Source organism: Lissotriton helveticus, chromosome 1_1, assembly GCF_964261635.1.
Source record: "Lissotriton helveticus chromosome 1_1, aLisHel1.1, whole genome shotgun sequence".
Lineage (NCBI taxonomy): Eukaryota > Metazoa > Chordata > Amphibia > Caudata > Salamandridae > Lissotriton > Lissotriton helveticus.
The window spans coordinates 850,208,054-850,235,718 of record NC_136057.1 but is presented as its reverse complement, the minus strand read 5'-3'; the positions used below and the strand labels follow the sequence as shown (position 1 = coordinate 850,235,718).

The 27,665-nt window shown below is 49.6% G+C and overlaps 1 protein-coding gene across 2 annotated transcripts in view; it reads left to right on the top strand.

The window, feature by feature from the left end:
- The window catches only part of CHPT1 (choline phosphotransferase 1), a 448,829-nt gene that overhangs the window by 61,373 nt on the left and 359,791 nt on the right, over positions 1 to 27,665 (top strand). For both annotated transcript variants that reach the window (XM_078675086.1, XM_078675079.1), the window contains exon 2: positions 15,743 to 15,890. In XM_078675086.1, the coding sequence (XP_078531212.1) occupies positions 15,743 to 15,890 (148 nt within the window). The remainder of the gene's footprint in view (positions 1 to 15,742; positions 15,891 to 27,665) is intronic.

Here is a 27,665-nt window from a genome sequence, read left to right as displayed (position 1 = left end):
TCATGCTTGTTGTGAATGTTTTGTTGCACACACGTCCATAGAGACGGATAAAATGGTGTCTGCTGTTGCGCTCCCGTTTCTGGAACTTGGCCTGAATACGCTTTCGTGTTGTAAGTTGGCAGCATGAGGTCATGTTCGGTCATCATTTATAATCCTGCTACGACAAAAAGTGCATATTGCTTCAATCCCTAACCTGCCCTGGTCACGAAGCAGTACCATGAAGGTCACGTTATAAAATGCTTCGCTCAGTTAGAATTGTGCAGTAAATTTGCACCATCCTTCTGAAATGACGTGACCGTACAGACACACCGAATGTGGTCTGTTAAAAACTTTTTTTTCCTTTTTTTTAAAGTGACATTGTGAGCTACTGAATTGTCTTTATTCAGCATTGCAATGCTTGTAATCTTTCTGACTTTCAGAGGGCCTACACCCATCCCATCACAGGTGTAACCGGTCAGGTGTACTTGCAAATAGTATACCACTGTCTGCGTGTTTCCACCATCCACTCCTTGAGGGCTGGCTTCATTGGCCTTTTTGGTTGCCAGCAGCCGTGAGAGTAGCCTCACACCGTGACAAGGAATTCTCCGGTGGAGAGAACGAAGAGGCCCGCAGCATCAGGGAAGTTGCTGGGGAATAGGAATACTGCTATAGTGCCACCTAGTGGCCATTTGGCGGTAACGTGCCAGTAAAAGGAAAAGGGGGGGGGCATAATGAGGACAATCAGTGCCCAGTGGAATGGCCCGCAGCACAGGGAAGGCTGCTGGGGCCTACAGCTAATGAGAGATCGTGACCTGCAGTGCCCTGCACTCGAGGCAAGTTGAGGACAGCAGTGTGGATAGCATGCTGCATGCCCTGATGGGATACCAAGCGTTTGACTTAGTAAAGACTGGTTACACCATGTAGTAAAAGAGCCCCAAACTTCCCATAGATGCTCCTGCCAAGAAAAGCTGCCTATGAAGATGCTGTGGTGACGCCTAGTGGCCATCGGTGGTCACTGCAGGAGTCAAGTAGCCCTGGGACAGAGGAAATGGCCAGCAGCGCAGAAAGGGGTTCTGTGGCACAGCACTACAGAGGTGTCGGCACTGAGGGGGCACAAACTGGCAAGGAGACCAGGCAAGAGTGTGCCATATGTGAGCGGACTGTTGTGGGAGGGAGAAAGTCACGAGGGCATTGGCTTGAGGGAAGAGGCCACACAAACATGACAAAAAAAATAACCCTCATGAGACCGAAAGAGGGGCGAGAGTTGTGCACCTATCAGCAGTTACGTACCACCACCGCATTCGTGAGGAGTGCTGACTGCATCCCCTAGTGGTGAAGGCCACCAAGGCAGGAGAAAGGACTGGGTGCGCAAGGCACAGTGGACCGTGCCCATGAAGAGAAAGACTGAGAGCATGAGGTCAGAGATGCGTTGAAGATCGCACCGCACGGGCAGGAGCTCTGGAGTGAGAGCACTGTGAGGAAGATGTCCAATGTCATCACATGGTGTTACTGACCAGTGAAGCCTGCCTGAGTAATGGCAGAAGCGAGCGCCACAATGGCACAGCCTCGAGGTGCCTGCACAACACCGTCGAGTGATGATAGGAAGTGCCACCATGGCATAGCCTTGAGGCACCTGAAGTGCTGCCTCAAGTGAAGGCAAAGAGGACACCTGTGAGAGGTCCACGAAGAGGAGACCTGTGAGAGGTCCACAGAAAGAGAGGATGGGACGCGGCCAGGGAGATCCCTGTGAGAAAAAGATCCCAGCAAAAGACCTGGTCAGGGAAGAGAGAATAGAAGAGTCAGTAGTAGGGGGTAGGACGTGACCAGAAAGGACCAAGCGAAGTGCACGTCACATAGAGAGGCCTGGTCTGAAGGAAGAAGAGGTTGACAAGATGGAACATGGCTACATCTGGAAAAGGAAGAAGAGAAGAAAAGAAGATGGAAGAGGAGAAGAAAAGTGTTGCACGAGGCTACAGCACTAAAGCGCGAACAATTAGAAGAACAGAATGGTGTGTAGTAGACCTCTGGCGTACTACAAATTCCAGACTAAGAAGTGTGAGTGTTATTGCAATCAAGTGCTTCCCTAAGAAAATCCAAGGCGCACTGGACATCTAGAGTGGAGCCCTGTGCCTATGAAACAACCAGAGGTCAATGAGGCATATTTGGCACCGTGGAAGGCTGGCTTCCCAGGAACCAGCTGTGTGCAACGCTGAACCTGAAGCCTTCTGGTGAGATCAATCTCGACAATTGGACGATCTACCCTTTGGACTGCATGTGAGGCTTGGACGTGACCCTGTTGGGAGTTCTTAAATGACTCCTTGGCGATGCCTATGAGAGGCCTGCACAGCCCATACAGTGCCGTGGCAATCCAGGGGCAAGGGCATCAGGGGGTTCCTGTGAGAGGGGAGTACCGCCAAGAGATATGTGTCTGCAACCACTCCACGACAGGTATCCGGAAACAATGAAAGCGCGCATGGAGACTGGTTCACCCCAAAGACTGCCCTGTAGATGCCTGTGCCTCAGAGTACGTATGGCAGTAGTACAGCGACCCTGAAACAACTACCCTTGAGGTGGAGCGAGTGACTTGAAGCTGGGATTGATGGCGGTTCCCTCATGGCCCAGTGGTGTGGCATGGGAGGTATACTGCGCAGTCCACACAGCCCCTTGGAAGCCCAGTGAAGAGGATCTCAGGGGATTCCTGTGAGAGGGGAATCCTGGTAAGAGAGGGGAAGCCTGGTGAGAGAGGGAAGCCGAAAGTTGTCCCTCCATCAAGTAGCTGCAACCACTGCAACGTCCGATGACGAATCTTCAACTGTCGCCGGGACGTCATCATTCTTTGGAGGCTTGCACATTTGAAGACGTATCAGCAACAGACTTCACTGCTGTTCCAAATGCACCCTCACAGCGAACATTGTAAATAAACCTCAATGCAAGGAGACCAGGTTGGACAGGACCCACAGTGCCCAGGTAGACTATGACATGGACTGGCGAGCAAGATTTCTGGATTTCATTTACACTGTGTAAATGCCCAGAGTAGTCTGGTTAAAACGACGGAGGAGTGTCTTGATGCCCGGTGCTCCCAGCTGCACTTGTCCACTCATCCTGTCCTGCAAGCAACCTGAATAGACTCAGTTGAGTTTTTTATTGTTTTGTTCTCTCCCACAGGTTGGACTCGTCCCATTTTTAATAAAGTTTCAGAGGGATGTAGTGACAGGCTGGCTACGTTCTAGTCTTTGTGAAATATGTGTTTTCACAAGGCACTCCTTGAGGGCTGGCTTCAGTACACCCCACACCCATCCATTACAGGTGTCACCGGTCAGGTGACCTTGCCAATAAAAGGGGCCGGGCGCAAGTGCCCTGGGCCAGTTTCAAATAGTATACCACTGGGTCTGCATGGTCATTCTAACTGCATGGGGGCCTTACAGTGGGGTACGGATTTCCCTTCTATGTTGTGTAACTTGTTTGGGTACCCTGTACAGGATAAAAAGATCCTACATGCCCGTCAAGTTTTAATTGAATGTCATTAGCAGTTGTAGAGATAATCTATATAATGTATTATTCTCTTAAGCGCAACCCATAGCTCACTTTATCCTGTAGCCATGATCCATATACTTGATAATCTGCATGCCTTTAGATGACCTCGTCAACATGTGGCAATTCCAGTGGTGATGCATTCTACCTTTTGGTTACTGTAGAGCCCAACCCTTTTTCAATTCAGAAAGTAGTCTGTTTGTGCTCCACTTGCACCTTTGAAGGCGGTGATAGAATACATACAGAGGATTGTGCTCTCCCACCCCTGCACAGCTATGTCCGGGTGAGTGCTATTCCTGGTACAGTTAGTGTAGACATGCTGACTAGCAGGAGGAATATGCAGAACAATGATGTGAAGCAGTGAGAATGAATGCAGTATCCTACTGCAGATTTGCAGATGTGGTATGCTTTTCTTAGTAGTACAGAATATTTCACCATTAAAAAAAGAAAAGAAAATACAGTGTCTGAGTGCCGAAAACAAGTATGGTAACTGTGATGTAGCTGAGAGGGTGGGGGAGGGTGATGATAATGGGGCAGTGACTGCTTTCGTGGTGAGACTGGAAAGAACCATGAAATTGGCTACCTATTCACTAACCATTATCTATAAGGTAAATAAATAAAGTGTGTATACTTCTCAAATGCTGGCTTTTGTCAGTGTCTGTTCCAGGTGCTGTGTTCCAGTGAGTAATATATTTCTGGAACTGGCACCATCTCTGGCCAGGGGATTAATTGTTCTGTTATGGGCCAGGGGGATGCCAGGGCGAATGATTCTGCAGGTTGCTTTTGTCCTGTGTGTGTGTGATTGCAGGCTCATTTTGGCGTTTTCATCTGGGTGACTTAGTCCTGTAGTGTCGGGTTGCATGTCCTGCCATGCTGGCCTGAGGTTTTCTGCGTTCTTATCTGGTTTATGGAAGTCGGGCGTATGTTTTTGTTGGTTGCCCTGTCCCTCTCAGGGGGTGGTTTGTGGCATCTGGGCCTTGTTAGCAAGGCTCAAACAGTACAGTCATGCTTGCTGCCTTGTGCTACGGCTCACTTCTTTAAATATGGAGTTAAATAGACGTTCCTGCGGTGCTGTGTTCTGGAGGGAATTTGTTACTTCTTGTGGTGAAGGGCACTAAATAAGTTTGCCGGGTAATGGACCTGGATTAGGCCCAGAAGTGGAACTCTGGTTTTTTAGGGTCGATCTGGCGATAGCATGCGTTAGCGCATGAGCTTACTTGCGAGACGCTGTTGTATTCAGTAAAGAGCTTGCAGCCGCCCATTGCTTACCTCTTGTTCGTTACAGTTTGTCTTCTTTTTAGGTCTCGCCTAGGCAGTGCTTGCGCTGTCTCTTCAAGACATGCTGTAATCAGGCTAGGGGCATAAAGCTCCTCCCACTTTCTGCCCAACTTTTTAATTGGCTTCTGTCACTTTTCTTTACAAGTGGTGGCTTTTCATTAGTCAAAAGGCTTAGTAGTTCCTCCTTAATACTACCTTGTCTCTTCTTGTAAACTCCCATGAGGGCACTCCCTGGTACATGTGTTGTTATTCAGCACGTTTTAATTACAGCCTCTGAGCAATATTTTCTTAAGTAGCTTTCTTCCTGCTGCTGCATGCAGGACACACTCTCCAGCAATGTTTTTTTTAATGGCCTGGTCTGCGCACTTCCCATCCTGCTCCATGCACTTCCCCCTTCAATCGGCATGTTTTTTGTGAAGCCGGAATTTGTATTTCTTTGATTTTTGCTGATCAGTAGCCGATCGTGCCTGCTTTGATTTTTGATGATCAGAAGCTGATGGCGCCTGCTCTCTTTCCCCTCCCATTTGCATGTTTTTTGTACGGCAGGTATTCCCCTGACCTTGTAACTATATTTATTATTATTTTTGTTAGGAGTTTACATTTAATTGATACCCACCCCGTGTGTTATGTGTAGCTGATGCGGAAACTCAAACCCGGTTCTCCAGGCATAAAGTCGGCAGCTCTGCTTGTTTGGCTATAGAGCTAACTTGTTTTTCGTATTCCAGAAGTAAAACCCAAGCACAGTTTGTTTCTAAACAGAAAGGCTTGAATACTTGCGAATCAAATAACTGCGCAAGACTCATAGCTTGGGCTGAGAAACCAACTGGTATGTCTTGTGGGTGGGTTTTTGGAATCGCTGGAAGGAGAACTGCTCTCAGTGAGACGTACAGTGTGGTGTCAGTGGTGAGGGCTGATGTGGATGGCCCAGGGGTGCTTGTTAACTACAGCGACAGTCCTGGAGCAGGCATAAGAGACTTTTAGCAAATAAAACTTAAACGATGTATTGAGCTTCTCCGAAGCTGTGCGTGGGGCGTTTGAGAGATTCTTTATGGTAGTGGAGAGCGGGCTGGCCGTCCAAGCGTTTGGAGAGGGGGTGGGGTGAGAGTGTCTAACATAAAAAAAATGAAGAGGCAGGGCGGGACGCTTCACTTAACAAAATCCAGTCCCTCAGCTAATCTATCACAGTGTTGTAAAGAAACTAGCCTTTGTATGCGTCACCCCTTTTAGCAGGCTGCTTTCTCCAGTTCCTATATTATTTCTTAATTTGTCTTTAACACTGTCATAATGGCCTTGGAACCCCAGCGTGGTTGTGGATTTGGATATAAACGGTAAGGGTGGTAATATGGTGTTCGGTTCATTGGTCGCCCCTCGTGTCTTCTGTAAGTTGGGGGGCTTTTGCCAGCAGGACCCCAAGTGTGCCTCCCTCTCCTTGGGCAGTCTGTTTCGGATTCAGCTGCTAGCTGTTCATTTTTCATAGAGAGCTGTTTACATTGACTGTCAGCTGCACATAAACATAGAGCGGCTGCGTATCATATACACCGGCTGAGGTCCAGATCCAGCCTGTTTAAGTCACGGGATATATATTTCCTGTGGAGGAAATCGGGGATGGATATATTGGCATCATGCCCACCCATGTGAAGCGCATTCTCTTCTTTCGGCCTCTCTAGAACTAATATTGAGACTTTTGTAGGCTGCATCCAATTAATCATAGGAGGTTTTTTAAACGAGATGTCATGATTTTATATAAACTTAACATTTTCACTGAATCAATGAATCGTACCCAACACCTCTGACAATTTGCCTTTCTTTTAGAATTAATTCATTCCTTATCTCCCAATTTTCTGTTACTAATCTTAATTTAAATTTGGGCACCCAAACACTTCAACCTTAGAATCGGATACATGCATCCCGTTTTCCTTTTCAGGAAAACGGGCTGCATTAAAACAAAAAAACTGCTTTATTTAAAAAGCAGTTACAAACATGGTGGCCTGCTGACTGCAGCAGGCCACCATCCTCGGGAGTGCTAGCCATTCACAATGGGGTCACAAATTGCGACTGCCTCATGAATATTAATGAGGCATGCAAATTACGACCCCAATAGGAATCGCAAACATTGTCTGAGACACTGTTGTACATTACATTTTGTGAGTCGCAATTTGACGCATTTTGCCACTCACAAAATTGAATGGTCGTGCATCTGTCCCTTAATATCGGCAGCCCTTTCAGAGTCATCAGATTGAGTCTGACATTGTGCATGTTACTCTCTTGCAGGTGAGTACAGTGGTTAGGAGCACTGTCTGTTGTACAGCCATCACAAAGTGTATAATACAGTAGATGTAAACCAGTGTCCATTTATTTTCCCTATAAGCACAGTTGCATAATACAATTGAAAGCTCTTGTAATAGGGCATAATTATTTCCCCTGATCTTTTTTGGAAGGCTTACATACAGAAGCCTTGCCAATATCCTTTCCCTGTGGGTATTGCCACAGTCTGCCCTCCTGCCAGAGCTGGTGGATTTAAACATCTGCTTTGTGTACCCTCCCCGCTCCCGCCTCCCAGCTGCTCCGCCCCCCCGCGCACTTCGCCATATATGGCGGCCGTGCGAACGCGCAGCGGTCACGCGCAGCGGGTGCGCCGATTGTGCGCCGAAGGCGCGCCAAAGGTAAGCCCGTCTACGCCCGTCCGCGCCTGGACCGCGCCCAGTGCCAGGACCCATGGCCCTCGACGACCCCTGCCCACCCGCCTGACGTACACCGCCGCCACCCTCAACGCACTCAACACCGGCCGATTCCCAGGATGCTACCAAGCCACCCCTCGACGCACCCACGGACCCTTCAGCTGCCACGCCTGCAAGTTCTCCTGCATCCGGACCTGCCTCGCACCAGCACCCGCCAAGTCGAACACCAGCAGCAACCACCTCAAGTGCATCCTGCTCAACACCCGCTCCGTCCACAGACACGCCATCGAACTCTGGAACCTCCTCGACACCACAGCCCCAGACGTTGCCTTCCTCACGGAGACCTGGATGAACGCCTCTTCAGCTCCCGACATCGCCATCGCCATCCCAGAGGGCTACAAGATCACCCGGAGGGACCGCACCGCCAACCAGTTGGGAGGAGGCATCGCCATCATCCACAGGGACACCATCCGCATCACGACCAGCACCGACGACACCCTTACCACCGCCGAACACCTGCACTTCCAAATCCACACCGACCCCAAGACCACCCTCAGAGGCACCCTGATCTACCGACCCCCGGGACCACGCACACAATTCAGCGAGGACATCGCCGACTTCGTCAGCCCGCATGCCCTCCCCTCCGCTGACTACATCCTCCTGGGGGACCTCAACTTCCACCTGGAGAACAACAACGACCGCAACACCACCACCCTGCTCGACAACCTCGCCAACCTGGGACTCAAGCAACTGGTGAGCACCCCCACCCACCTCGCCGGACACACACTCGACGCCGTTTTCTCATCCAGCAAAGACATCGCCTTCAGCCACGCCACAGAACTCCACTGGACGGACCACAGCTGCGTCCACTTCACCTTCGATAGAACGACGATCCACCACCACCAGCAACAGGTTGCTCGAAGGAACTGGAACAAGATCACGGCCGACCAGCTCGCCGCCTCCCTGAGCCAGCACCCTCCTGCCAGCTCAGCGAACCCCAGCCAGGCCGCCGACAACCTCGCGAAGTGGATCAGCAACTGCGCGGACAAACTCGCCCCTCTGAGGACCCCGCCCAGCAGACCCGGCAGCAAGAAAGCCCCATGGTTCACCGACGAACTCAAGAGCTCCAAGAAGAACTGCCGAGCCCTCGAGAAAGCCTGGAGAAAAGAACCTACACCGGACAACATGACCACCCTCAAGCTCGCCACCCGGAAGCACCACCAACTGATCCGCACCGCCAAGAAAACTGCATTCAAGGACCGGCTGGACAACAACGCACACAACTGCAAGGAACTCTTCAACATCGTGAAGGAGCTCTCCAACCCCAACGCAGGAAGCAACGACATCACCCCTTCGCAAGACCTCTGCAACTCCCTCGCCTCCTACTTCCACAACAAGATCGCGGACATACACAACAGCTTCAACATTCAACCGACGCACGCCACGACCACAGCAACGCCGCCCACCACCACCCTCCGCGCCTGGACTCCGGTCAACACCGAAGACACCGTCCGCATGATGAACTCCATCCACTCCGGATCTCCGACCGACCCCTGCCCTCACCACGTCTTCAACAAGGCCGACGCTGTCATCGCACCCCACCTACGGGACATTATCAACACCTCCTTCGACACCGCCACCTTCCCTGAGAGCTGGAAGCACGCCGAACTCAGCGCTCTACTCAAGAAACCCACAGCGGACCCCACCGAACTCAAGAATTACCGCCCCATCTCGCTCCTCCCGTTTCCTGCCAAAGTCATCGAGAAGACCGTCAACAAACAGCTGGCCGCCTTCCTCGAGACGAATGGATCCCTCGACCCCTCACAGTCTGGTTTCCGAGCCAACCACAGCACCGAGACCGCCCTCATCGCCGCCACCGACGACATCCGAGCCCTGATGGACAACGGAGATACAGCGGCCCTCATCCTCCTAGACCTCTCCGCGGCATTCGACACTGTCTGCCACCGCACCCTAGTGCAGCGCCTCAGCAACGTCGGAATCCAGGAGAAGGCACTGGAATGGATCATCTCCTTCCTCGACGGAAGAACACAGAGAGTCCGCCTACCACCGTTCAAGTCAGAGGCCACCGAAGTCATCTGCGGCGTCCCTCAAGGATCCTCGCTGAGCCCCACCCTCTTCAACGTCTACATGAGCCCCCTCGCGGCCATCGCACGCCAACACAACCTCAACATAATCTCCTACGCCGACGACACCCAGCTGATCCTCTCCCTGACCAACGACCCCACCGCCGCCAGAGCTAATCTGCACGAAGGGATGAAGGATGTAGCCGAGTGGATGACAACCAGCCGCCTGAAACTGACCTCAGACAAGACGGAGGTCCTCATCCTGGGCTCCTCTCCCTCCGCCTGGGACGACTCCTGGTGGCCCCCCGCCCTGGGCACCGCACCCAAACCAACGGACCACGCACGGAACCTGGGTTTCATCCTGGACTCCTCCCTCTCCATGACCAGGCAAGTCAACGCTGTCTCCTCGTCATGCTTCAACATCCTTCGCATGCTATGGAAGATCTTCTGGTGGATCCCCACCGAAACCAGGAAGACCGTCACCCAGGCCCTCGTCACCAGCCGACTGGACTACGGCAACGCTCTCTACGCCGGCACCACCGCCAAGCTCCAGAAGAGACTCCAGCGGATCCAGAACGCCTCAGCCAGACTCATCCTCGACATCCCACGAACCAGCCACATCTCCGGACATCTGAGAGACCTGCACTGGCTCCCCGTCAACAAAAGAATCACCTTCCGTCTCCTCACCCACGCACACAAAGCCCTACACGATCAAGGCCCGAGCTACCTCAACAACCGAATCAACTTCTACGCTCCCAAACGCCACCTCCGATCAGCCAACCACGCCCTCGCCGCCGTCCCCCGCATCCGAAGAGCGACAACAGGAGGAAGGTCCTTCTCCTACCTGGCCGCCAAGACCTGGAACTCCCTCCCGACCGACCTGCGCCTGACCCAAGACCACCTCTCCTTCAGGAAGAAGCTCAAGACCTGGCTGTTCGAGCAGTAACGGCACCCCCCCCCCAAGCGCCTTGAGACCCTACGGGTAAGTAGTGCGCTCTATAAATGTCTTTGATTGATTGATTGATAGGGGGTAGCATGTAAATCGAAGCTTAATGAAAAGAAACGGGTATCATTGAGTTTAGTGTGGCTTACACTAGTCTGTAAATAACATGGGGCATCCCGTCTGTATTTTGCAGTCGTCCGTAATATAATTGTGACTATGGTAGGTGGTGTCTGTAGTATATTCATGCCCACCCATCTCCCTTCCATTTGACACCTTTTATTAAGCTATGTTTACAACCGGACTGTAAAAGACTATCCCAAGGTCCATTTTGTGGGGCAAAGAAGAAAACAGCTATATTTTGATTGCAAGAATGCTTGATCACCTTTTGGAGGTGGTGAGATGGGGGGATGGGTTTGGAAAAGGGGTTGTATGATTGTTGAAAATTCACATAAAACGGTTAAAAATAGTGATATGGAAAACTGAGGGAAAATAATAGTTGGGTCCTATTTTGAAGTGATGTTAGGCTTTTGAGACGGTAAAAGCTTTTCTGTCTAACGGGTGACTATGAAGTTCTGTAGTAGACTTTGCATATTTTTGGCAGATAATCATGGGGGAGGCTTAATTTGTACAGAGTTTAGTACAGCGCTTTTATAAAGAGGGCACTTTTCCCTTTTCTTGTGGAGGGTAATGTGGTCATCAACAATTGTGTGTGTGTGTGTATATATATATATATGTATATGTATATGTATATATATGTATATATATGTATATATATATATATATATATATATATATAGTATGGCCGCACTCCCAGGGTCGTTTTGATTTCAAGTTATTTATTCAACTTTAAAGATCACACGGGAGGCGTTTTGGCGTACGCGCCTTCTTCCTATATAATATTGCTATACCTACTTCTCTATATCTGATCAATCTATATCACACTATCTATAGTTATTTCTGGTTACAGTTTTATTATATTCTATTTCTTTTTCTTTGTATACATATCTATCTGAGCCCCTCTGTCCCTCTTCTGGCTCTGCCTCCGGAGCTCTTTATCTCTTTTGCTCTATCTCTGTCTCCCTCTTTGTTGTCTAAGCAGCTGAGCGGCATGGGAAGATGTCACTGAAATGGGTGTCTTTACATGGTGTGAATATGAGGTATGAAGAGATGTCTCTTTAGGGGCCACCTTTGCTTTCAAGGTTGACTGTAAGGGAGGCCCTGCAGTATAAAATATGTATTGCTAAAAGCAGCTTTAAGAACTCGGTTTTTACCTTTAGCAGTAGGTATGGAATGTTAACAATTGTTATGACGTGGTCCTGAATCAGCAGAAGAGTGGCCATAAATCAAAAGGGAAGTCTGCCCAACACATGCTTGGCATTCGCCTTATGAAGTTAATTTTCAGTCTGCCTATGTGCACCTGTGCTACCAGAGATAATGTTATTTTGCAAGAGATGCTTTCATTATTCCTTGCTTTCCCTACTGCTTCATTTTTGTGGAGGCGGGTTGCATCGCTTCTTCCTTTCCCTGCTTTATCACTTTAGTGAGTGAATCGTCTGCAATGTGGTGTCAATACTTATAATGTTTTGAGCGAGAGTACCTTGTACAGCTCCTGTTTGTGCTGTATTTGTTTTATTTTGAAGACTTGGGACTACTTATCAGGCTGTACTACTTTTTGACAGTATGGCAGTGTTTTACACAGCAGATTCTGGTTATTCGACTTTTCTTTGTGAGGAAACCATGTACTGCTGCTGCTCATGATGTGGCTGTTCTCTGTTTTTTGGTAAATATGTCTGTGTTGAGGTTTAAACCTAGTTATTATGTCGAGCCTAGACAGTGCTTTTTCTTCAGGACATGTTGTATATACTTTGTGAGCTTACAGCCCGCATATTTCTTTTCACTTGTTTCTTTCAGTGTCCTTAAAAAATCCCTCCTTCCCATTGGTTAATCTTTCCTATTTGTCTCTCCTTTTCATTGGTTGTTTACTCCCACAGAGCAGCGTCCCATTACTTTTAGCCTTCCACTTATTCTATTGTAGCATTTGTTTCCCTTTATCTAAGAGCATTTCACACGAGTGCTCAATGTTTTCAGTTGAGGTCTGTAAACAGGACTGTTATTTGTGTTTATCTCCTCACATAGAATGTCAGATGCTGTTTTCAAGGGGCCGCTCCCATCCCACAACCCCTCCTGCTTCGCTGCTTCAGCCATCCCACCACCCCCTCCCTTTTCCGTGTGCTTTTGTTTGTAGTTCTACAATCATGTCTATTGCCTGGAAACGCGGTAATTTTTTTTACCATTGCTTACCTAAACCTGTGTGTGTGTCTGCAGCAACAAGGCTAATCTGGCACTTGACGTCCAGCCGATATATTGTATTTCATTAAAAATAAGGCTTTGGTGTGAATGCTAAAGGATAAGCGCTGTCGGGGAGGGAAACCTGTCATTTGTCAAAGGAGGGGTAAGTGATAGCTGCTTTCTTCAGTCAGTGCTGCAGGGTAAAAGCTGTGAATTCATCTGCTTCCTGGATCGTTTTGCTCCAGGGTTTTTTACACGTGTTCAAGCTACTCCAGGGTGCACAAATTATTTTCCAGGGTTCGTAGTCAACAGTTTGTAGCTTCTCTTTTGCAGCGATCCGGTGCTTTCTAGTCAGAATTGCATCCTTCAAAAGCCAATAAATACATCTAAGCGTATTCTCGGCCAAATGACTCATCTTGGGAATTATGGGAATGCCATTTATTTAGGTTTGAACTTTGTACAGTGTTTTTAATGCTGTACATATGGAGCAAGGGCAAAGTCGTTGCCATGGAAAAGCCAACTGCCTTTACTAAGTATGCATGGAAATATTTATTCAGAATAGGTAGAAAAAGACTAATATTTACGTAAATATTGACAGTTACACTGGCACAGGGACAGCTTTTGCTCTCTCACCATCTTCGCAGCTATTAGTCTATTCAAGTGCCATTCAAATTTTGCTTTGCCCATGACAGTATGAGGCCAACGGGTTCAGCCGAATTCAACCATTAGCTTGCTTCACTGTGCAGGCATTTTATTTGAACATTTGCACTTCTGCCTAAAAAGCAGTCCACTCCAGTGCAAGGCTGGTACATTTGTGGTTTTATTTCATGCTTAATACCCTTTGAAGGCGGCACTTTTACTTGTTACTTTTTTCATGTCTGTTGTATACGTTTCCCCCAAAAAAGAAAGTCTGAAAGGCCTCTTAGTGCTATCATTAACATGTTTCCGCTCAGTACGGGGCTTGGATAAAATGTGAGTGGACTTCCAAGCTGCTGTAGCTCTGTAAGTTCTCTGAGCGGTCTTGGTCCTCAGACCTCCCACTGCAGCACCAGCCTTGCCTTCTGTGTGCGGATTTGTAGATCTGAGCTCCACAGTCAACGTCGTTTTGCAGCACCCTCATTCGCTTCTTAGCTAGCCATAAACCTTTAGTACTGAAGCCAACGTGTCTGCTGAATATCCTACCTCTCAGAACTGTCTAAGTAGCGTTTTCTTTATTCCTACTGTGTCTGTCCTGAAAGCCAAGCCTGTCTGGAGTTTGCTTGTAATAGCGATGTGCTATGTTACACTATTTTAAGCCTGCATAATCCCTATTTTCAATGTTAATATTTGGACTGGTGAAAGATTTATGTTAAAATTGTTTAATTTATTTATGTGGGGATGGTGTGGGCGTGTACACTCCCAATCGTAAAGTCTGGTTTTCTTTTTGCTGAGGCTAAACCGTATCTTCAGGAACAAGCATTGCCAAACCCAAATGGCCCCCTAACAAAGGCGAGACCTATTGGCTTTGCCAATGCTTGTTTTTAAATTGGTGTCCTCTGCGGATAACCTAGTCAGGGTCATTTTGGAAAGTCGGTTTCAACCCATGATTGTTTGTTGCTGGTGACTACTGTGAAGCATTCTCAATTAAATGCTGACAAACCATTCAAGCTGCAAGTGTATCACATTTAGGTCACTAGATATCATGGGCTTGGAGAGCATCAACAGAATTTTTGTGGATATTGATGCTGCTCCAGAAGGTTCCATTGAGATGTTTAGGTTGATGGCGGATAGGATGACTGGGAGTTTCTTGACCTTGTGGCTTTCAGTTGCATGGGTTCATCACTGGACGAGGTGGGGTAGTGCATCACCCTATGATGTGATGGTCAGAGCACCAATAAAGCCTAAACAGCCATTGGGACTGAAGGGTCTGACCGCTTAGTCATCAGCATGGATCCTCCAGCACAACAGGGTCCATGAAATCTGCTCAGGCGATATAGGATAACATTATTTTTTTTAAAATATTTTATAAAGGATACAATCACATCCACTGTTACAGGGTTAGCCAAGAATGGTCGATAATAGTCGTTTATACATTGGTGTATATATATATAGCTAGCCCCTATTGTTTGTTTTTTGAGAGCGAAAAGAGATGTAAGAGGGAAAGGACAGAAAAATTAGTGGTGAAACGGAAGAGGAATAGGACAGACAAGGAGAGTTATACTGTCTCTGTACATTACATTGGCATCAGCTATACATACCGCATTACATCTGGCACCAACATTTTAAAGGAGATTTCCGCTGTGCCATTTTTTGCATACATTTGGATTTGCAGCATTTTGAACATAATCCATCATCTGCTGTATAATCTGCACATTTTAACATAAAAATGTTTAGTTCTAGCTCATATGCATTAACAGTTATCAAAAATGCGGGAAGTCGTGTTGCAGCGCAGTGGAAGGCTCTCTGTTGAGGTTGACTGCTCACCTTTCTGTTGCTTATTGATATACTTGGGTGCTAAACTGGTACTAATGTTGCCATACAGTGTTAACATGTATAAAAATTGCAAAATAATGAAGTAGTACCGTCACAAAATGTGCCACGTTACACCGCATAATTAGATTTCTTGCCACATAATTTAGTCCGCTCTGCCGCATAATGTAGTCCTTCCTTGTAGCATAATTCCATTCACCGTGCATTTAAGTAGTGTTACGTAAATACATATAAGTTATCTTCTGAGTCTCAAAAGGTCATGTATACCCACTGAACCTCCGAAGACGTACAAGGAAGAGGTAGATTGTTACCCGACGACTATTCTAGCTTGCATTGTAATTCCACAACCTGCTCCCTCCTTCAGTTGTGCCTCCCATGATGGCCATCAAAATTAAAAGTTGCCTTAAACTGGACTTGTATCATTGGAAGTTAACCATGCGAAATATGTTTGCCCTTTCATCTGATACTAAAAGTGCTTTCTTTTCCTGCAGGCACCATGTTGGGTATTTCTGCTGTGTGCAGCTGGGCTTTTTATTTACCAGTCACTGGATGCTATTGATGGGAAGCAAGCCAGAAGAACAAACACCAGCTCCCCCCTAGGAGAACTTTTTGATCATGGCTGTGATGCAATTTCTACAGGTAAACACGTTTTTCCAGTTAGATCACCCTAATGAAGAACAATTGCTTGCTTGCTTTCATGAACATAGTCATGATGCTAGGCGCTATGAGTCAGGATAATCAGTCACATTTGGTTTTCCGCCCAAATTCCGCGATGCCTGTTGTGATTATCCTTGCTAAGCTTCCCAAAGCCACAGAAGATCATTTTGTTATTTTCCTTTAGTGTTCACTTTTCTATGAAGTACCTCAAGGCAGCAGGAAACAGTTAACTGGATTAATTAATTTCATGGGTAAATTTATCGAGAAAATATTCGGATTGTATTATTAATATATTTTAGGTTTAAAGCATATTATTGCATGGTTATAAACAAGGAAAGAGTACAAACAGTGTAAAACTTGTCGTCGAAGAGTTGCTAATCAGAGACTCCGCTCCATGAGTGTCAACAGAATTTCAGACATTACAATCAGAACATATTGTGGAGCCATGTGCTAGGTGTAAGGGCAATGACGACTAACACCAAAACCAAGAACCCCCTCCCCAACTGCCCCCACCCTGCCCTCCCCCCGAACCTCCCCGGCCTCCCCCTTTCCCTCCGTGTTGTCCCCCCTCCCTCCCGCATGTGCCGAGCAAATGTCTCGCGCCCTCCACACCACCGCGTTGGCACCGCGCCTCACATCGCGGATACCCACACAGTAATTAAACCTGTGGAGTAGTCAAGGACGTCAGTCTCATGAGCCTGAGGTATCGAGGGCAAGTAATTTCCTTAAATTCTGACTGTAGCAGGGTGAGAAAAGGCTGCCACAATTCCTCCAACTTGTCTACCTCGCCCGCAACCGTTAGGGACAGTTTCTCCATACCCAGAACGTGCCATAACCTGTGTAACCAGCCTATAATGTTGGGAGTGGTGGTGGTGCGCCAATAAGTGAGAATGTTCTGTATCGCAGAACCCAATGCAATCGCTATCTGTCTACCCCTTCTGGACCTCAGAGGATACATCAACCCGTTAGGCAACCCCAATAGGACATAGGCGGGAAAACGAGGCAGTTCAATGTCAAAGCACTGGTCAATCTCATTCAGGACCTCTTCCCAGTAGGGACCTAGCAGCGGGCAGTCCCACAGGATATGTGTCGGCGTGCCAGTCTGTCCGCACTCGCGCCAACAGGTGTCCGGGATGCTGTGGTTCATCTCATGCAGTCGTTGAGGAGTGTAGTACCAGTATGTGGTTATTTTAGTGAAGGTCTCGGTGAGCCCAGTGTGATATGCTGAGTGACGCGCGCGGAAGGAGATGTCGTCCCATTCCTTGTGACTTAGTTCCCTCCCCAGTTCCCGTTTCCACCGGTTCCGACCGGAATTATAGATGTGGAAGGGGGGGGGGGGCTGCAACAGTTTGTAAAGGTCCGAGACGAGCTTGGCATCCGATGAGCGTGTCGCCAGCCACATCTCGTAGGGTGTAAGTTTCCAGTCGGCTAGGTCCCGTACCGCCCGCTGCAGCGCCCAGTGGCGAACCTGTAGGTATCGCAAACGTTCAGTCTCAGGCAGATCGTACTCTCGCCTGAGGTCCTGGAACGACACGATCCCCTCCGAACTATACATGTGAAACAAAGCGCAGCATCTGGCAGCCTGCCAAAGCGAGAACGCGCCAGGTTCCATCCCGGGTTGAAAGTCAGGATTCCCAATCAAGGGTGTAAGCGGCGACGGGAAGGTGGTAAATTCCCGTGTAGCATTCACGGCATCCCACACTCTAAGCGGGACTTGCGTAACCAAGGACGCGTAGAGATTGGGGGGGGCGATGAGATCTGCGCATGAAGGGTATCTCTTGTAAGGTTCTGCCCGCCACTGCCTGGTCCTGAAACAGCCAGTGCCTGTCAGATTCCCATTTGCTCCACTCCACAAAATACCTTAGTTGCGCCGCTTGGAAGTACTTGTGGAGATCCGGTACGCCAAGGCCTCCGGATTCCGGGGCTAGCGTAGACAAGGCCCTTTTAAGCCTGGGCTTACGGCCCTGCCAGACAAAGCGGGCGATGTCAGCCTGTGCTTGTCTGATCCAGCCCTTCGGGGGCAGAAGCGGTAGGGCCCGAAACAAATACAGGATCTGCGGCAAAAGAGTCCTCTTCACCGCGGCGATCCGCCCCAGTAATGACAGTGTGCCTTTGTTCCAGCGGGACAGTTCCTCCTTCATCTTTTTACCCAGTGCCGCGTAATTCGCCGTCACCATGGCGGCCAAGAAGGGTGCCAATAAGACACCCAAGTACGGGATCAGGTCTTTAGACCAACTCGTGGGGAAGCGTCTCTGTAGCTCAAATCTCGTTGCAGCGGTCAGCGAGAGGTCCAGGGCGGATGATTTCCTCATGTTCATCTTGAAGCCCGCTGCCGCGGCGAAGGCCTCCATCTCGGCGATACAGGCCGGGAGAGCCTCCCCCGGGTTATCAAGCATGAGGATCACGTCGTCCGCGTACAGGCTAATGGTGTGAATGTAGCCTCCCATACGGACTCCAGTCACCTTCGGGTTCCGACGAATCCTCTGGGCAAACGGCTCCATGTAGAGGGCGAAAAGAAGTGGGGACAGTGGGCACCCCTGTCTGGTCCCCCTTTCTATCGCAAAGTGTGCTGAGCTGCACCCATTCACCCTCACCACTGCTGACGGATGTTTGTAACAGTTAAAGACGAGGGTGCGGAATTTCTCCCCCACCCCTAATTTGCAAAGGACTCTATCAAGGTAAGACCAGCGCACCCGGTCGAACGCTTTCTCCGCGTCGACCGATAACAACATGCGCTCCCCAGGGACGCGAGAGGCCTTCTCTAGGACATGTACCACTCTCTTAGTGTTGTCCACCGTTTGCCGTCCGGGGACAAACCCTGCTTGATTCGGGTCTACTAGGCCCGGCAGATATTGTGCTAGACGAGTCGCAAGGATCCCTGTGTAGAGCTTGAGATCCACATTTAACAAGGAGATTGGCCGATAGGAGCCGCACTCAGACCTATCTTTCCCAGGTTTGGGAATAACCGACACTGTCGCCCGAAGCAAGTCCGGAGGGATAGCTCCCGGCTCCGCGAAGGAGTTATAGAGACACGTCAACAACGGGGCCAGGTCTTGACAGAACGTCTTGTAAAAGAGTGGGGTGTACCCATCGGGCCCTGGGGCCTTCCCAGGTTTAAGACGAGAGATGGCTGCAATCACCTCTTCCGGCCGGATGCTCCGTTCCAGGTGTTCCGCCTGTTCCGGGGTGAGAGCAGGAAGCTCGACCGACTCAAGGTAATCAGTCCCAGCCAATGCCCAGGGTGGTTCGCCTGTGTATAAGTCAGCGTAGTATCGGCGGAATTCTTCCGCAATCTGAGGGTCCTCCGTCGTAGTCTCTCCGCTGGGAGTCGACAGTTCCGTAACCCGCTGACGCTGATGTTTCACCCGGAGCTTGTTCGCGAGGAGGCGGCCGCACCTATCTCCACCAGTGTAGTACGCATGTTTCAGGCGCAGCGCTGCATATTCCGCTCTGTCCATGTCCAGCGCGGAGAGCATTTTCCGGGCCGCCTTAAGTTGCCTCCAGATTCTGGGGGCCCCCGTTCTTTGATGCTTCTGTTCCAGCTCCCGCACTCTGGCGGTAAGCTCATCCCGTTTTTGTTGTCGTTCTCTGTTCTCCGCAGACGAGGTGGCGATGAACTCTCCACGGAGCACCGCCTTCAAGGCGGCCCATTGCGTCGCGCGGGAGGTATCTCCATTATCGTTATGGGATCGGAAGTCGGCGACCGCGTCCCGTATCCGCTTCACCACTACATGCTTATGCAGCAGGGTGTCCCTGAGGCGCCAGACTCCCCGAGAGGGTGACACCGGCGGCAGTTGAAAGGAACCCGTCACCGGGGCATGATCCGATAACGAGAGAACTCCTATGTCGGAAGCCGTCGCAAGTGCGGCCATCGGCCCCGTAACTTGGATATGATCTAGTCTCGCGTATGTCTTGTGCGCGTGGGAGTAGTAAGAATAGGCTCGAGTGTTCGGATGTAGGCGTCTCCACAGATCATGTAGGTCGAGATCGCCGAGGTGGGAGCGACATAGGTCAGGGAACTCCCCGGCGTGTGGGCGTCGCTGCGCTGATCTGTCCATGAGTGAATCAAAGACCATGTTCAGGTCCCCCCCAATGATCATGTGTCTGTCCGGCGTAGTCGCTACGTTCTCGAGGGCTGAGTGCAAGAATAGGTCTTGGTGGTCATTCGGGCTATAGATGGAACCCACAGTAAACAAGAAACCCCCTAGCTTGAGTCTGTAAGCAAGGAGCCTCCCCTTCTGCTCCACAACTTTGTGTAGGACCTCTCCCCTAAACGATCTAGATATTAAGATTGCAACCCCCGCTGTCTTAGTAGGCCCCGAGGAAAAGAGCTGTACTGGGAATTTCGGTGATCTCATCCTAAGGCAGTCTCGTGTTAGGAGGTGAGTCTCCTGTAAAAGACAGATGTCCGCCTGGGTGTTCTCAAGTAGGGATAATATCGCTCTACGCTTGACCGGGTTGTTCAGCCCCTTCACATTGAGGGTGACTATCTTAAGGGCCATGAGGAGTCGTCCCAAGAAAAGCGTTCAAAACAGGCTACGGCGGCAGGAATCGCCGAGCGCAGCAATGGCGTAAGGCTGAGCAGATGCAGGAGCCCAAGAGCACCATAATCGCAGCTCAGCACATGCGGTGCGAGGTCAGCGCGAAAATAGCAACAAAACATCATAAGGCAGCACAATTTCCAAAGTCCCCCCCAAACATCCCTCAACCAACCCAACTCCCGGCAACTCCACCCCGAACTTCGAGCCTCCCGATTCTTCCTCCCCGACCCCAGCTGCTCCCCCCCGCGCCCTCCTCTTCCCCCCAACACCCCCCCGTCCCAACTCCCTTTGAACGAGGATCATAGTCCCAGTCCGGTCCTTATCGGACAAGTCTGTGGTAAGTTATTTATGTGGACGTCCAGCCACCTCCTGCACCCCCCCGCCGCCCCCTCCCCCCCGGAGCCCTCGCACCTGCTGTGAAGATAAGGCCATCAAGATCTCCCCCCGGAGTGTGCTCAGGGCCACATCACCAGACGACGTGTCTCTGGATACCACCATTATCGCGCTGTCCATTTCAGCTCTGACCGTGGGTGAATCTGGTCGCGATGGCAAGTTAGCGGGCTGGCGCCGTCGGACAGTCTGCCAGCCATCTCTGGCGGTGCGTCGGCGGGAGACCGTGGGAGTGTCGGTGTCCACCGCCGTGATCCCCAGCACCTTGCAAGTGTCCTGGAGGGACCGGAGTTGATGCAAGGTTCCGTTCCATCGAAAGATTAGCCGGAAAGGGTGGCCCCAGGAATACTGTACGCCGTGTTCTCTCAAGAAGTCTGTGGCGATCTTGAAGGATTTGCGCTTTTGAAGGGTGATCGTGGATAAGTCTTGAAACAGCGCTACCTGATGACTCCGGAAATGCAGCGGTTGTCGACGTCTAGCCTCACGTATGATCCGTTCTTTCAATGGGAAGTCCGGCAGAAAGGCCAAGATGTCCGGGGCTGGCGCCGAAGCCCGTCGCGGCGGGCCCACTCTGTGTGCTCTATCAATCCGCACCGGGAAGTCGCCCGGTTCCCCCAAGACGTCGCGAAACAGATCTCCCAGATAAGCAGTCATGTCTTCCCCTTCTTCTCCAGATGGAACGCCTCGGACTCTAATGTTGTTGCGCCTGGACCTATTCTCGAGATCCTCCGCGTGGGCCTGGAGGTCAATCTGCTGATCCCTGAGTCGCAGAATCTCCTGTTGCAGGTGCGTTATCTCCTCATCGCGGGTGTGGCTGGTTTCTTCGACAGCGGCCACACGTTCACCAAGGGAGTCAACCTCCCTACGCACCTCACGTACCTCCCCTGCCACTTCCTGTTTCAGCGCTTGAAAGTCTTCCCTGAGGGTGCTGAATAACGATTCCAGAAATGATCGAGTCACTGGGGGTTCCCCTCCTTCTGCCCCTCGAGAGCTGGATGGGGGGCTCGGGGCGGGCTGGTTCCTATCATGCCTCGGGGTTGCCCTGCTCAGCATATCGGTTAAGGTGCGCTCACCTTTCTTACCCCCTCGGTTGCCAGACATCGTGGGAGCGGAAGTGTTCCGCGACGTGGTGGGTATCGAGAAGGGTCCGAGCCTCGTGGGGCCGTGATGTGTGCGGCTGCACTCTCGATGCTACGGGCTCCGCAGTCTTTCACGACGGCTCCCTAGAGTGGGCGCGTCCGCACACCGCCGACAGCCAGGCACTACCCCTGTTACACCGTGCGGAGGAGAGCGTCCAGGACCAACGGCAGCTGGGCCACTCCGTCACGTCCACTCCCCAATGGCGTGTCACCCGGCTCGTCCTTAGCGTTTCCCGAGTAGATGCAATAGTTCAGGTCGCTCAGAAGGGCCTGGGCAGCCTCCTACTGTGTCGCCGTATAGACTGTGCAGTCCAATCCCCTCTGTGACCAGCGCTTTCCACCGTCTCCTCTGCACCGCCTAATTCACTGCCCAGGCCGATAGCTTGTCACCCATGGGGGCCCTCCGGAGGGGTCAGCAGTACAATTCAGTTCCGGCCACTTGCGCGGCGCAGGAGGGGGGGCTCCTATGAAGGCAGGGCCCTGAGCCGAGCGTCAGCGCTTCCCCGCAGGTCCTTCGGGGGCCGCCCGAGAAGTGCGCCGGGGCGGGGTCCCCGAGCCCCGCTTGGGTCACCCCGGGCGACTGGGGGCGCTCTCCGGTCGGTGCGTCAAACCTCTTGACCTCGTGGACTCGGTGGAGGGCTTAGTGCTTCCCGAGTAGATGCAGTAGTGCAGGCCGCCTAGAGGGGTCCGGGGAGCCCCTCGCCGTGTCGCCGCAGAAGTGGTGCAGGCCAATCTCCTCCCAGGCCGGCGCTTCCCACCGCTGCCCTCGCGCCACCCAACGGTCCGCCCGGGCAGAGAGCTCTTCACCTAGGCAGGTCCTCCTGGGGGGGTCCAGCTGCACAGCCCAGCTCCGGCGACTCTCGCGGCTCAGGAGGGAGGGCCCTCATGCAGGCAGGGCCCTGAGCCTAGCGGTGGCGCCTCCCTGATGGCCCACCGGGGCCCGGTCGAAAAGTGCGCCGGGGCGGTGTCCCCGTATCTGGCTCGGATCACTCTGGGCGCCTGGGAGCGCTCTCCGGATGCTGCGTCGATCCTCTTGACCCCGCGGGGCGCGATGGAGGGCTTCAGAAGCCGGCGCCCCGGGGTAGGCCTCCCGGCTCCCCGGGGTCGCGTAGTCCGGTCTCCCCGGGTCCCGGACAGTTCTCCGTGGGGCCGCCGCGAGGTGCTGTCTCTTCGCTCTGGGAGCGACTCGCTAGGGAGAGCCCTCCCTCCGTCTGTCTCCGCTGCCTCTCTAGGGCTCCTCGCCGCTCCGTTGGTTTGTTCCGCGGGGCGGCCTGTAGGCGCTCTCCGGCTCGGCAGCAGGCCCTCTCCCCGAGAATCTCTCAACCCGGCTCCGTTACGTTCTAAAGGTCACCGGGGATCCTCAGACTGCGTCGGCGCTTGGTCACCGGTGCCGAGCACCGTCTCCCACTGGATCCGGGGGAGATCAGCAGCAACAGGCGGCACAAAGGCTCCGGGGTCTCGGGAGCCCACGAGGAAAGCGTCCTCTTAGCTCGCCATCTTGGCCACGCCCCCTATTAATATATTTTAGAGCGTAATACATCTTTTGAATTCCTTATTGTAGTTGAAATATTGATATGAAAGTGGAAAGTATGATTTAGTGGCAAAAGATGGTCACCGAGGTTTCAATGGTAAATTCCTTCACAGTAGTTGAGTGGGTAAGAAAATGGGTGGCATTAAGGTAATTGTTTCAAACACAGTGAATATTAAACTGGCCTTCCTGGTGCCACCGATATGCAATTCGTTCTCTCTGCTGGACTATTGGCGCCTCCAAACCCATTGAAAAGGCAATTCTGGCACTAAATTTACTTGCCAGCAGGTGGCCTTTTATTATGGCGGTCCTGTAGCCACTTATAAATGCTGGACTGTGACAATTATATTCTTCAACATTTTGATGACTTTTTTACGATTTGCTTCAGTACAGTGACTTCAAATAAATGTCCTTGCAAATGAAAGAACAGCAGCACCCAGTGGGCACTTATGAAGGAGTCATTCCAGCACTTAGCTGCTAATTTCAGAAAGCACATCAAGGTATTGTTTGTAAAAAGAAACAAAAGCTTCTTCCAGGAGAAATCTAAAATAGACTACCCACCCCAATCCTATATGACTCTTCTCAACAGCTCCTGTGTGTTCCCTTGCAGTTCACATCATTCAGTTAAATTATGTCTTATTGGTAGAGTAATCTCTCTTTTACAGAATAGGATTTTGATAATCTTTCTTAACCAGTCAGGTAATTGCTGGGGATCCCAGAAAACCTATAAGAAATAATTTTTAAATCCTATTAAAAATAAAAACACAAATCCTAATCCATTTCCTTATGACACAGATACACTCACAGAGGGAGGCTAGATATGGAATAGAGATGGTGACAGTTGTAAGCCCTCAAATACCCCATGATCTCTGCACCAGTCAAGTCCCTTAGTAATTACTGTACATTAAATTATACATTTGTGCAATGTTTATAGCCTCAGAAATACAAAATACTCCATATGTCTCTAGATTATGCTGAAGGGAAACGTTGCTGTCAGTGTTTACTGTGTCTCTGTTAAAACAGTCTCACTCATGCATTGCATAAGCCTTTTATTAGGCCTGACGATTTGAATGGCTAAGATAAAAAATGTATTCACAAGTTTTAATACTTGTTATTTGTGTATTTCCAAAGTGCACTTCGTTCTAATTCCCACTGGTCCTGAGGTGATTTCTTCGAACTCGAGGCATTTTAGACCTTGCTTTTCCTAGCCGTACACTCCTCAGGTTCAGGCGACACACAGTTTCCATGTGGGTTGAGGAGGCTCTTTGGAATTTGCCACTTTAGCTATTTGGGTTTGAAAATTGATCTTTATCTTTCATTGGTAAATACAGTCTTGTACATTTTGGGTGACGTCAACCTTCAGGGTGATCAGTCGTTGATTGAGATACAGCACAGTGTTTTAAAGGAATGTTTTTTGTTTTTATTGGGCAAATGTTGTCACTAAATCTACTGTTACCTGCAACCAGATTTATGCACGCTTTAGGCTTTGATGTTTACTTGTTTAGGAATGAAATTTGCTAATATGTTAGAAGAGAAAACTGAAGGAATTGTGGTCCTGAGTTTGTGAGAAACCCCTGGGTTTATGTCATTTCTTCGTGCAACTACCACCCAAAATAATGTAAATAAATCTCTGTCCTTTTAAAATACGAGTCATGTTTTCTGGAAGTGATAAACTGGGGTAATAGGTAACATCAGTGCATCAACCACTATATGCTTAGCTTTAACACTGAAATCTGATCGACATTTCCATACACTGGCCAGCATTAAAACACTCAACAGTATTGTAAAATAATAACATCTTAATCCGATATTTCAACCAAATCATTTCTTTACTTCTTAATATCTATGCTGGATATTCTGAACTCGCAGCATCTAACGTTTTCCGACCTCAGTTTACATCAATATAAATCATAATTACTGTACATTAAGTTGCACATTTGTGTAATGTAAATAGCACCAGAAATACAAAATGCTCTACATGTCAATAATCTCACTAATACATTACACGTGCATTGTATTGGGCCTGACGATTTGAATGGCTAAGATAAAAAAAAGTTTCAAACGTTCTTGTATTTGCTATTTGTGTTTTTCCATAGTGCTCTCAGGTTGGGTATTTCTAACACCATCAGCTAGATTCATCAAACACCCGATTTGCGAGTCTTTAATAGCGATTCATAAGGAATCGCTATTAAGGACTTGCAAAACGGGATTCATGTAGGAATTGCAAAAAATATTGCGATTCCTACATGTTCCTTATGTGCCTAATCGCAAATAAGGAATAACACCCCATGCATTCCTATGGGCCTATAGGCCCATAGGAATGAATGGGGAGTTATTCCTTATTTGCGATTAGCAATTTGCTAATCGCAAATAAGGATGCGATTTCAAGGGTGCAGGGGTGTCCAAAGGACACCCTGTAGCACCCCTGAAATGTGAATTTACACTGATGTTGTGCACACACATGTCCAAAGGACATGTGTGTGTGTGTAACATGCAACTTTGAAAAATGCATTTAAATGCATTTTTCTAAGTTTTCGCTATTTACCACGAGGTTTGACTTCGTGGTAAATAGCAGTCCTAAATTGCGAATTCGCAATTTTTAAATGTTTCATGAATAGCATTTAAGGAATCTCTAATAGAGATTCCTTAAATGCTAATCCTCGCAAATTTGCAAATTCTTTATTAGCGATTTTTGCATTTGGGATGATGAATCCCAAATGCACAAATTGCACTCGCAAAGGGCCAGAATCTCAGAATCTGGCCCTTTTGCGAGCGCATTTCGCTTGATGAATCTGGCTGTAAGTCTTTGAATTTGTGTTGGTATATTTTTAGGTCGAGCCTAGCACAGCGTGCATTCGCTGCTCTATGGGGAGGCTTCTTGTAAACACTCCCAACTTCCTACAGACTTCTCTGTGTGATTTTGTTCACACCCACACATTTTATTGGCCATTGCGTGTGGCTTTCAAAAATGAAAGCACGCAAATGGAAAAAGGCGGGGGTATGTCCTGCCTTTTCTTTGAAGGTTCACTCCCATGGCCTATGGGTCTCAGGAGCGAGTGGACCGTGCAGCGGCACGCAGTATGCCAGCTGCATTCCAGGAGGATCAGGTTACTATTAACCCGAAAGCGACCGCGCTTGTCTGCGCTTGTTTTAATATGGCTCCAGTTGTTCCTGAAAGCTGGGAAGATGATGATACTAACAGCGAACCTTTTGTTGAGTGAATTTTGGGGGAAAACATACCCTTCTTTGCGCAACGCTTATTCCCATTTCTCCCCTCCCCCCAAATAACCCCTGGTGTTGGCTCCCATCCTCCAAAGTTTGGGTATAAGCTTGTGCCCCTAGAACAAAGAGAGTGGGTGGGTACTCTTAAAACTATGATCCTGTTGGCCACCGATTACAACATGTACAACATACTGGTAAAGTCACTGGGATTTCCTTCCATATTTTAGTTTCTTGCTTCTGACCTGCACGTGATTTGCTTGCACGTGTTCTCTCTGTTTTGTTAGGTTTTGTGTTGGGCAGAGTTCCCCAAACTTTGCTCTCTGCCCCTCAGGCCTGCAAATCCCACAGGTACAAAAGTATCAACAGTACTGAACCTTTTGCGAGATCTTTCCCTACGAGTTCCCTGCGAGTTTACCCGAGTCCCAACTGACGAGAAGACAGTGACCGTTTAACCCCTGAAAGTTGCCAGTTTCCCGTTGAGGTCGTTGTCGAACGGCAGGATAGCAGTGGCTACTTGGGGTCTCAGCTTAACACTGCTGGCAGTAGGGGGCACCCTGGCGCAGTCCAGTATAGGTAATATCGGAGGGGTACTTCTAGACTTTAAAGAAATTGTGTCGTTTTGGGCGGAAATAAATGTAGGGTCACGGTTAAGCTGGTGTCTTGTGAGAATGTGTTGATAAGTGTATATTTTAGAGGTCTTGTTGCAGTAGTAAAGTTAGTTGAAATTTAACTTTTGGGGTATCTGAAGGAGCTACATTTTAAGGTGTATTTTGAGAGTGCAGAGTCTGTGCTGATGAGATCCAGGGGCTTATCTCTCAATGGTGCATTGAACCTAGGGGACAAGTCAGAGGTGCCCACTATATCCTAGTTGGCTATTATTACTCAACCTTATGTTTGCATTAGAGTCTAAGGGTTCCCTGTTACTTGGACGTGACAC